Source organism: Zophobas morio, unplaced genomic scaffold, assembly GCF_036711695.1.
Source record: "Zophobas morio isolate AGI-343-1 ecotype UQ-CSIRO unplaced genomic scaffold, CSIRO_AGI_Zmor_V1 ptg000017l, whole genome shotgun sequence".
Classification (NCBI taxonomy): domain Eukaryota; kingdom Metazoa; phylum Arthropoda; class Insecta; order Coleoptera; family Tenebrionidae; genus Zophobas; species Zophobas morio.
In genome coordinates this window covers 8,865,287-8,877,431 of record NW_026972122.1, presented here as the reverse complement: position 1 = coordinate 8,877,431, position 12,145 = coordinate 8,865,287, and the positions used below count along the sequence as shown (strand labels likewise).

General features: G+C 31.4%; 1 protein-coding gene across 3 annotated transcripts; it reads left to right on the top strand.

The window, feature by feature from the left end:
- Positions 1-9,936: 9,936 nt before the first annotated feature.
- LOC135130090 (tRNA-uridine aminocarboxypropyltransferase 1) lies at positions 9,937-11,108 on the top strand. Of its 3 annotated transcripts, none has more exons than XM_064057410.1 (3): positions 9,940-10,246; positions 10,302-10,610; positions 10,661-10,773. In XM_064057410.1, the coding sequence occupies exons 1-3, from the start codon at positions 10,043-10,045 to the stop codon at positions 10,676-10,678; spliced, it is 531 nt and encodes a 176-aa protein (XP_063913480.1). In that variant the 5' UTR covers positions 9,940-10,042; the 3' UTR covers positions 10,679-10,773. The 3 variants fall into 3 exon arrangements, with proteins under 3 accessions (XP_063913479.1, XP_063913480.1, XP_063913481.1); XM_064057411.1 differs by having other exon boundaries at positions 9,941-10,246; positions 10,302-10,601; XM_064057409.1 differs by having other exon boundaries at positions 9,937-10,246; positions 10,302-11,108.
- The last annotated feature ends 1,037 nt before the right edge of the window (positions 11,109-12,145 follow it).

Here is a 12,145-nt window from a genome sequence, read left to right as displayed (position 1 = left end):
AACAATAGGAGTGAAAAAGGTCGAGAAGAGGACGAAGAACTAAAAAATAACACATTGGGCTTGTTAACACGGTTAAAAAGTTATAAAGAAAATATTCTTCACTTCCCCAAGGTGGAGTTTTTTAATTATATAGTTAGGGCAGAAATGTATTTTAGAGGGAACAAACATTTGCTGCTCAACAATAAAAAAACATTTATTGATGTTTCAAATGAATTTTTGGGAGAAAATCAGTATTCGGCTTCGCCCACGTGCCATCCAATTGTAAATAAAATTGTACATTTTTGTCAGGACGCGATTTTTCTTTAGTTTACGACATGAGAATAAGTTTATACATAAAAAAATTGTTACCAATAGTGTTAATATTAGAAGTAGTAAAAGTATTGCGATGCGTGTTTTGGCAAACAAAATGCAATAAAAGATTTCAATATTTTCTGCGATTGTCCTTTCGTTTGTTTACCTAAATTCTTGCCCTATCATTAAAAATCCAAATTAAAATAGCATGAACTGGATGATATGAATAAAATTGGGAAATAGTACTTCGTTTCGATTCAAAAATTGCCCTTCGTTTTAAATTCTAAAAATTTTTATTCTACAAGAATTTATTATTCATACAACCCATCAACATGCTCCGTTTAAAGTTGGCGCGTCGTATTGGAGTTAAAATGGCGGAGGTTTGCGGTACTCTCTCTACAGGGACTCTAGCTCATTTGATAGATAACATAATAATAATACCATATAATATCTAGGGACTTCATAAAATCTTACATCCATCTGCATGTTTGAGGCGAAATACAGGGTGTCTCAGAAATAAGTACATTAATTTTAACCAGTAACAGAACTCGTGAAACGGAACAACTTTTTTATTTAGCATTTTTTCGAAAACTCAAGTCGAATTTCGAATTTTCCCACCCATATATTCACGAGCCGTCTATGTTCACCTTAAATAATAACTTAAATAATAGCAACACTACAACAATGAAGAAGGTACCGTAACAACCGTTTTGACACTGACAATCATTTTTATGTCAATGTTTTTATTAAACTTTGTCTCTTTAAAGTTTGTTTGGCACAGATTTCTAATTTATAGACGAAATGTGTTGAAATGGCTTTGTTTTCAAATCTGGAATGCACCGATATCGTTTTAACGTACGGTGAAGCTCCGGGAAACGGCACTCGCGCCCAACGAATTTTTTCAGAAAACCTCCCAAATCGTCTGCCAAATGTGCGTAGTTTTAAGAACGTTGCAGTATTTTCGAGAGTACGGATATTTTAAACCGGCACCTCAGAATCGGGGTAAGTTACGTAGTAATAGAATTGCTAATATTGAAGAGGCTGTTTTGAAGAGTGTCGAAGCTCGACCGGGCACTAGCACGTATCACTGTCTAATGTGATGTATCGGAGAGTAGTATTTGAAGGATACTCAGAGAACAAATGTACCCCTTTCAGGACCAGAAAGTTCAGTTATTGAAACTAACAGACTTACCACGTAGGCAAAACTTTTGTGAGTGGGTTAATAGAAAAATAAACGAACAAGCAAATTTTGTATCTCTTATACCATCAACTGATGAGGTCGGTTACACGAGGGAAGGTGTTCAACACCCACATTTGGGCCGATGAAATTCCGTACGCCATTAGGGAGCAGGATTTTCAATTTCTCTCTAAATGTTTGTCACATTGACAAGATTAGGAAAATACGTATCCTAGTAACTGTTTTTGACCATAAATTATTAATTATAATAATTATTAGTGTCCATGGGTGACTGAGGATCCATGGGCGGGTAACCTTAATTGGGGTATAACTTTAACAATTTTTAACTTGATAATTAAAAAGTTCTTGACAAAACTCTACTAAAAAAAGTTGTTGAGTTCAATGAGCTCTATAACTGATTAAAATTAATGTACTTATTTCTGAGACACCCTGTATATTCAACATTTTGTGTGAAAATTTGTGATTTTTTATTTTTTGTAAGTTTAAATTATAATAAATAAAACAAATAAATAAATCACTTATATTTAGATTGTCCACTATCTTGACTTTTTAAAGTAGGTACTATTCATCCCTTTGCTGTACTTAAATATAGCCAAATCTGCTACCTTACGAACTATTGAATTAATTAAACTGTCTTTGTGATTGCAAGAAGATGGAAAATGTTAATGATTTTTTACAAATTCAATGATTCCTCTAGTTCCACATTTGTGCTTCAACAAAATTGTTGTTACTTTTTAAGTTTTATTTACATAATTTATTCCAAGGTTCTTTAATTTTTGTATTTTGAAATTAGCGTTCGATCCGATTTGTCGCGAAACGTTTCGTCTTAATTTTACGATCACGTTCTTGGATTAACCATGGAAAATCGAAATGTCAAAGTGAATTTAGAAATTATTTCTCATTTATTTTATTGATAACCTCAAGAATGGCACGCTTGTTTTTCCAGAAAGTTTGCGTAGACAGTACTGTTATTATTAATTAGTATTACACTGCACTTATTCAAATTGATAAGTGTCTTTGCTAAAATCTTGATGACGTCATCACAAAATTTTGTTATGGCAAAACTCACTTGAAATATCGCATAGCATGTTTCTTTGCTTGCTCTTTAATAGTCTACACTTACACATATCTTTATTTTAACTAATAGGGGTTATCATAGAAAAATATAGCTTAAAGAAATTAAATTTTATAGATTTACGAAGAAGCTATATTTGTTCGCCTGTACTTCAGAGGAAGGAAAGTTCTGTCTAAATCACTTATTATATACATTTTTTATTTGTAGGTTTATTTATTTTATGATGTTATCATAAAATAAATAAAATAAAATAAAATAAAATAAAAAATAAATAAAATCAAATTTTATCATTTTTCGAAAAAACTAAACAAATTTTTCCAGTTATATTTAAAAGGTGAGGGATGTTCTGTCTAAAAAACTTGACACCATTCTTTTATTATTATTTTCATACATTGAGATAACACTAAGTGGCCGTTCTTTGATATCTTATTGATTATTAGGACTACAAAAAAATTTGGAGGTTAAAATCATACAGTTTTTGAATAGTATACAGTTAAACACTAAAATTATTTTCAGCTATACAAAATGTTGTTTTGTGAGGCATAACTGAAGTCTTTTTTTAGTAGAACATTCTATATATTTTCATTGGTCCCCGCGGTACGACAGCTATCTATGGGTTCTAGTATCCACGGCGATCATGACTCATTGTCAATGACGGCGCCGGAGAAAAGCCTGGAAGCAAAAATTGCGATGGGCAATCCAGAAAAACCACGACTGCGGAACTTCTAGAAGGGAAGTATGGCTTTAAATAGAGGCCACCTTCGGGAACGATTATTATTCAGTCGAGTCGAGTCGAATCCAGCGAATGTTAAAAAGAGCCAGTCATTATTTTGTACATAATAGCTGTATAATCAGTCGTGTAAATTCCAGTTATTAAGAAATAAATTGTTCAGTTTCAGTTTATATTATATATTATTGTTCTTTACAGAACATATAACATATTATATAATGTAACATATATCATATTATATTTTGTCTTCTTTTTCTTAATATACTTAGTATTCTTTAAACCACGATAATCAAAAACATGTTTTTAATTTCTTGTAAAGAAATAAGTATTTTGCAGTTAAGCTCCGCCCCCTTGGATCACGGTGAAAAAAAAATCATCACAATTGAGATAGGGTGGGTGGGCGGGCTTATATTTTGCCTTTTGTTTTAGTATGTGTAGACTTCTTTTCACAACAAGGAACTTAAAACATTTTTAAAATGGGAAATTTGTATAAGGAAATATCGTGACCCACTTTAACCATGTTTTAAGTTTCTTGTTCTTAAAAGATAAGATCAATTTAAAATAGAAACTGAATGATTTTTTGACTCCAGAAAAACACGACTTTACGAAATTAAAAAGTCGTCAGTATATATAGGAGTTTAAATTTTGTGGGCGGTTGTCAAAAATTTTCAGTTGGAATGGTTTCGAAAACGACGAAAATTCAAAAGTGAAAAATATGTAAAGCTTTTCTGCTTTGAAAGTATTGCTTGCAGTCAACTTTTTTTTCTCCAGAAAAACATGACCTTACAAAATTAAAAAGTCGTCAAGGGATACAGGACTACCAAATTTGTGGGCAAAAATTTTCAGTTGGAATAGTTTCGAAAACTTTGAAAATTCAAAAACTGAAAAATATGTGAAAAGCTTTTGTGTTTAGAAAGTATTACAGTAGAAGAGAAACTTGTAATAATAACTTCTTTTTCAGAAAAACATGATTCCAAAATAGCAAATCGTTAAGAAAATTATAAAATTTTTGTCTGCCGTGGTCGAGTTTCTAAAATTATAGTTTATTTTAAATTGTGATACGCTGGTTGGTCAGAAGAAATAGTGACGGAAAATAATGAAAATTTTGGATTTTAGAAATGGGGAATTTAGAGCAGATCCATTAGAAACTAAATAATTTTTTCCCCACAAAATTTAAAAAGTCAACACATTCAGGACTACCGAATTTTGTGGATCGTTGTCAAAAATTTTCAGTTGGAATAGTTTAAAAAAAGACCAAAATTCAAACAGTGAAAATATGTCAAACTTTTCTGTTTTGAATGAATTACAGTCCGTCAGAAGAAATGTTGGACTACAGAATATGATTATTTTTAATTTTTAATTCAAAAAAACATGAATCCAAAAACAAAACAGAGTAGTTTTAATAACTATATGCTACTAAAAACCATACAACTTTATTTTTTATTTTTTTTGCGTCTAATAATCGATGAGATTTTGAGGAGTGTGCAATTAGTGACTCACCCTGTTTGTAAGCAATGTCTCCCGATTTTTTTAATCACGAAAATTGTTTTACTTACAATAATTTTTTTGAGATATCCTTCATAAGCAATTTTAAAAATTATGAAAGGACTGAGAATCCATAAATATAGACTTACAATACTTTTTACATTTTAGATAGGATTTATTCAGCACAATTTTGAGGTGATCTCATTTCTCCATTAAGTTCTTAAATTGAATAAAACATTTTTAATGAGCGATTGATCATGTTTATAATAACCTTAATAACCGTAAAAAGTTTACAAGATTTTAAACCAGTCGGTTTCATATTTTATAAATTGATTTACAAAATGTTGTTTTATGATTTTTATTTCGTTTATCAAAAATTTAAACCTGTAAGGTGTAAAACAAGGTGAAATTAATGAGTCACAAGTACAGAAACAAGATTTCGCTCTGCAAAATTTTGAGATGACGTGATCAAATTGTTGGTGGCGCATCAAACATTGGTGGTTAGAGTTTTACCATCTACAACAATCAGAAATGACAAAGTACCTACTTGTTCACACTCTGGGAGTTATGAAACGTCACGAAAACATGAATTCAACAATTTTCAAATTGACTCCTAGCTCAATCTCGGGAAGTACCAAGAATATCAGAAAAAAAGTTTTATTACGAAGGCACGTTTATGTGTGTTCTAAAAATATGAGCTGACCTGACCTAACCTGACTTGACTAAATGAATTTTTTATTCAATATTAGTTCTGACCTTTTTATTTCTGTTAATATGATGACGTACACTTCCACCACAGAAGACAAATAATTACTATTTAAAATTGAAATATTGGTTTTCCAAAAGTGCTCAGTTTTAATTTTTTGTCATTTTTAGGTAACAGATTACCATTTCAGCATTTATTACTTAATTTCAACTGCAAGACATTTTAAAGTTTCAGAATCATGTATTTTAGTTCTCTTCATGAGCATCAGATGTCATGGAAACGATTAAACCAGAGAACATAGAGAAGCGTCATAGTTTAAATTAAATGACGGTTGAGGACTCCTCGGCTAATGTTGGCAACAGTGTTTGTTTCTCACTAGGAATAAAATTAAATACAATAGAAAAAATGTCATAATATTTTTAACGACGCGTTTTACTTTCGACAAATTGACACTGGATTTACCAGAATAGTAACTACAAGCTGCTTACTGTTTCCTTCACTTTAATTCAGGTCACACGAATTACAGTTCGTCGTCTGAGAACTTGTTTGATCTACAGACCAGAGCGCACTCAGGCCAATTTCGACTCTAAGCGTTCGGAAACGATTTTTACGATTTTTAAATTATCGATTTTTCAATTTTTGACTTTTATAAACCCATTATTTGTCGATTTTTCAGCTGATTGATTTTTCAGGTTTCAATTTTTCAACTTCACTTTTTTGATTTTTCGATTTCTTAATTTTTCAATTTTTTAATTTCTCAGTTTTTGGACATTTTAGTTTTGGGATTTTTTAGTTTACTTATTATTCAATTTTTCGGCCTTACGATTTTCCAGGTTTTTGATTTTTCAAGTTTTCGATTTTTTTAAGGTTTCGATATTTCGACTTCACTTTTTTTATTTTTCGATTTCTCAATTTTTCGATTCTTTGGGTTCTCAGTTTTTGGATATTTCAGTTCTCGGATTTTTCAGTTTTTCGATTCGTCAGTTTTTCTTGCATTTTTCAGTTTTTCCATATTTCAGTTTTGAGATTTTTCAATATTTCTGTTCTTCGACTTTTCGATTTTTGACTTCTGGATTTTTCGATGTGTCGAATATTTTACTTTTTCGATTTTTCAATTTTTCGATTTTTAAGTTTTAGATTCTTTAATTTTTAAAATTTTAGATTTTTCGAATTCTCGATATTTCAGTTCAGTTCTTCGATGTTTGAATTTTTCAAGTTTTCGAATTTTTCAAATGTTTCGATTTCTTAATCTTTTGATTTTTCGACTTCCCGGTTTTAGATCTGCTGTTTTTCAATTGTCATTTGAAAAACAGCTATTGCTTGCTCATAAAAGATTCTGCAGGAAAAAGTTAAATTTAGCCCCGCCCACCCACCCGTTCTCTCATTTTGTCTTCAGAAATAAGAAATAAATGTTATAGCAGATAAGTAGTATAACAAAATAATTAAGTAAAATTTGCTAAAATAAGACTGAACAATGTTGAGAGTAGTCACCGGATTGAAGAAGGGGTATGTGGGCGGGGCTATTGGTTGATTATAAAAGATTCTGTGGGAAAAAATTAAACTTAGCCCCACCCACCCACCCGTTCTCTCATTTTGTCTTCAGAAATAAGAAATAAATGTTATAGCAGATAAGTAGTATAACAAAATAATTAACTAGAACTTGCCAAAACAGGATTGAACAATATTAAGAGTAGTCACTGGGAAAAAGAGGGGGCGGGCGGGCGGGGCTATTGCTTGTTCATAAAAATTCTGTGGGAAAAAATTAAACTTAGCCCCGCCCACCCACCCGTTCGCTCATTTTGTCTTCAGAAATAAGAAATAAATGTTATAGCAGATAAGTGGTATAACAAAATAATTAACTAGAACTTGCTAAAATACGACTGAACAATATTAGAAGTGGTCACTGGAATGAAGAAGGGGTGGGTGGGCGGGGCTACTGCTTGCTCATAAAACTAGAAAAAATTGGTCGAAAGTTGTTTCAACAGAACTTCCCTTGCAGTGTTAATCACAAGTAAAAACTCGTTATATTTAGTATATTTTAGGAAGAATTTATTCGGCAAAATTTTGAGATGACGTCATCAATTTTTTGGAGGGAATAAACAGATACATTTTGATTAACAATTTAGCATACCAACAATAAAAACGTCTGCAAGATTTTCAAGGATTTAGTTGTGCAATTTTTGATTTATTCAATAAAATAAATTAACTAATTCATTAATTTTTTTGAGTCACCCTGTATGAGCAAATCCAAAAAATATGAATGGAATGATAAACCACAAGTGTAGACTCATCATATTTTGGATATTTGACTTTCATAAACTCTCAATTTTTCGATTTTTCAATTAATCGATGTTTTGATTTTCCCATTTCTTGACCTGCGTGTGTTTCGATTTTCCTGTTCTTCAGTTCTTTAATTTTTGATTTTTCAGGTTTTTGATTTTTCGATTTTTTAAGGTTTCTATTTTTCGATTTCACTTTTTTGATCTTTCGATTTTTCAGATTTTAGATATTTCAGTTTTAGGATTTTTCAATATTTCAATTCTTCGGCTTTTCTATTTTTGACTTCTTGATTTTTCGATGTGTCTACCTTTTTACTTTTCCGATTTTTCAATTTTTGGATTTTTAAATTTTAGATTTTTCAATCTTTTTGTTTGTCGATTTCTCTATTTTTCGACTTCATTACTTTTCGATTTCTCGTTCTTTTGATCTTTCAATCTCTCAATTTTTCAATTTTTCAAATTTTTAAGTTTTTTGATTTCTCGATTTATCGAGATTTGGATTTTTCGATATTTTGATTGTCAATTTCTCAATTTATAAATTGTTCAATTTTTAACTTTTCGATTATTCAATTTTGGCCGATTTCGGTTTCTCAGTTGTTCGACTTTTCGACTCCACGATTTCTGATCTTTTGATTTTTCGATTTCTTGGTTCTTCCATTTTCCAGTTTTTCGATGTTTCGATTTTTAAGTTGTCCGATTTTTTAAATTTGGGAGTTTCGATTTCTCAATTTTTCGTTATTCGGTTTTTAAATTTTATATTTTTGAATTTTACATTTTTTCAATTTTAAGGTTTTGATTTTTCGATAATTAGATGTCCCGATTTTTCGAATTTTCGATTATTTTAATTTTTCATTTTTTTTCTCACTGTTAGTATCATACAAACATTGTCACTAAAAACATTTAAAAAATCCATACAAAACAGAACAACATTTTTCCGAAAAAAATCCATTGGGTTATTACGATTTCAACAATATTCTTAGTTTAAGACGTTTTGCTAGTATAAAACACAAATAAAGAATTAATTCTTAGTTAAACAAAATATGTAAAATCATCTAAATATGTACCAAAATTATTCACTTAGTCGTTATAAAACCGACCAAACAACTATTTCCCGCAGAAATTATAGTCCAAATCAACCAAATCGCTTCTGAACGCTTAGAGTCGACATTGGCCTGAGCGCGCTCTGGTCTGTAGATCAGACAAGTTCTCAGGCGACGAGTTGTAGTGAAGCAAGTTTTTTTATTGGTATCGACTAGTTAAATTTGGCGCTTGTCTCCAATGTCAATATTAATCTATGATTAAACTGTCTTTTATGGTATGTGCGTGACACGACTTTAGACCACGGTTGTAGAATAGATAGGTTTGTACACTAATGGCTTGGGATGGCGACGCTTCTTTTCGATCCCTATATCCATGGAAAGGACACATACAGCTAGCGCCTCTACCTTGTCGAGCGGAAATCATTCTAGTTATTTTGGGGATTTTCGTTTACATTGCTTTATGAACAATACAAAATTTGTAAATGACATTTGATCGGAGTCGATAAGTACGATTTCTTTTATTAATTACATCGGGTATAGACAGATGCCTATAGAGTTCTGTGTCCCTAAAACGTCAAAAACCAGGCGACGCGATCGACAATTGGCGTCGCTGACCAGGGATATGCAAATGTATGCTAGTGTATCAACCTATCTATTCTACAACCGTGCTTTAGACACGTAACAAACAATTAAAAATTGCGCTTGCATACATACCCAGTGAAAAAAGAGGTTATTTATTAATATGAAATGCGATTAACGATATTTACACAACGTGATCAGCAAATCAACAATTATTACTGTTTCAGTTGGTATCATCAGATTATGCTTGAAATCTTTAAAATAATTTTCACAAATTAAGGCGTTTCTGTTGAAAAGACAGACGCATGATCGTGCAAATAGGTACAAAAGGAGATGAACGTTTCAGAAACCGTCCCCTTAATAGGTACCGTGTCAGTAAAAGCTGCCCTTAATAATTTCATTTTTTTAACAGTACATTTTATAACAATATTTGTTGATTTGTTGTTATGTCCAACGCTGTATTTTTGCATAACATACGTTTAACAACCATTAACTAGGTAGAATTTTACAAGTATTTACGAAATTGGGGCAGGATTTTAAAATTTGTCGCTTTGGTGACTTGAACGTGAATGTTGGCGACACTGAAAACTGACTGACGATAACAATTACAAACACTACATAACCTCGAATATGTACTAACAATTACATATTAAAATTTTATGGCAAACCCAAAAAGTATCGAAGCTCGTCAATCGTATATTGACCGAGACCCTTTTCACGGTTTTCATATCGATGACAACTCCATTTTAGGAAAATTAGAAGGAAGACACCCGTGCCCCAAATGTGGAAAATCCAGGAAATTCTTTTGTTATACGTGTTATGTACCAATATCTGAGTTAGAAGGCGTGCTCCCTGTTGTAAAGGTGATTTAGAAGGCACAGTTTGCCAAAACTATACTTACATAACCTTTCTTTTTAGCTCCCGATAAAGATAGACATAATCAAGCACAAGCACGAAATTGATGGTAAAAGTACAGCTGGACACGCCGCAATTTTAGCACGTGATGATGTTTCCATATACACATATCCAGACATTCCAGATTATAGTACAGAAAATGTGGTGTTAATATTTCCGAGTCAACACGCGATCAGTATTAGTCAGTTAGTGGATAAAGAAAACTACGATAGTATAATAAATAGCAATAATCTCACACTGGAAGAACTGCCAAGAGGCGTTAATAGAAGCACTTTAATGAAAACAGCTTTGAAGTGTAATAAGGCAATAACTGTAAATAACTCCAATAATTTACCAATAAGTAAAGCAATTTTTATTGATAGTACTTGGAATCAGAGTAAAGGCATCTATAAAGACGATAGAATAAGGAAAATTCCGTGTGTTGTAATACAGAATAGGATATCACAGTTTTGGAGGCATCAAAAGGGTAGTCCTAGGTGGTACTTGGCAACCATCGAGGCAATTCATCAGTTTTTAATAGAACTACACTTGCATTCGTGGGGGTTGAACCCTCAATACAAAGGCATTTATAATTGTTTTACAGAGAATGTTTTAAATGAGTGTGAGAATTTGCACCGAAATGAAGCAAATTCTTACAATGGACAGTATGACAATTTATTGTACTTTTTTAAACATATGTATGATTTAATTCATGCATACTATGACCATGATAACTTATATGCCTATAAAAGGCGACTAATGTGATTTTGATGTACTTATACAATATTAAAGAATTAATTGCAATTTTAATATGTTTACTGGTAGGTAACACTGAATAAAATGTTTTTATCAAAATGTCTTGTGTTTGGGGTTTGAAAAAATTACCCATCCGTTTTCAGTGACTTGAAACGAGTCACATGTAGATTTTTTTTTTTTTTTTGTATTATTATTTATGAAGAGTCTATAACCATTCCATAGACTGAATGCTACGTTGAAATGAAATGAAAAATATGTTTCCCGATTCAAGCGTGAAGAGTTAATGATAGAATAGTGAACATGTTATCTGTGATTTTTTTTATTAAAGTTTTTAAATATTTGTTAATTAAAAAAAATTGTAGGCCAGTCGCGCAACTGCAAAGAAAATTATTTTCAGGAAGAGCGTTTAGGGAGTTATTCTAGTCCAGACGTGGCTAGCTATAGCCAAATTGGTTACTTTTTACAAATAAAAAAAAATGTATATAAAATGCATGGAGGTTAAAGTGCTTTGCATATTTAGTATAACGGTTACACAGACAAAGATGGAGATAAGAAGTCCACTAATACTAAACCTGTTCACGGAAACCCTCATATTTTAAATAAAATACCTACCATAATTTTCTGCACTGTAGCCTTCACTACTTATACACCCTTAAATATAATCCTGAAGGGTAATAAATCTGAAATCCAATCATACTTAGAGCAGTGTAGTAAATTATTATCTGTTCAACAAAACCGTGACATTTTAAGGGTGCCCAGTAGCAGACCGAAAAATGAGCTAAATAAAATTTCATTGTACGGGCGTAATTTCAACTTTGAAAAAAAGATCGACATTTCAATTGATAGATTATGTCTAAATCTCTGGGGAAGACAAAATATTTTTTTAAAATAAGTGATTGTTTAGAGTTTAATTAATCGTTCATTCTTCGAAGGAAATTGCATTTTTAGACAAGGAGAGAGCATTTTTCGCTTCAACTTATATAGCAGTGCAAAGACAACATTGAACTCTATGGGGAAGACCCGGTCATTTTTGTTTAAAATTTATATTTATCAAAATATTTGCTTTTTAAAAAAATACTGAATAATGAAAATAAAGTGAAACTAGGCAACCC

Coding starts and splice junctions, on each gene's coding strand:
- LOC135130090 (XM_064057409.1), top strand. CDS start 10,043: ATGGCAAACCCAAAAAGTATCGAAGCTCGTCAATCGTATATTGACCGA. Junction 10,247..10,301: donor GCGTGCTCCCTGTTGTAAAG/GTGATTTAGAAG, acceptor CTTTCTTTTTAG/CTCCCGATAAAGATAGACAT.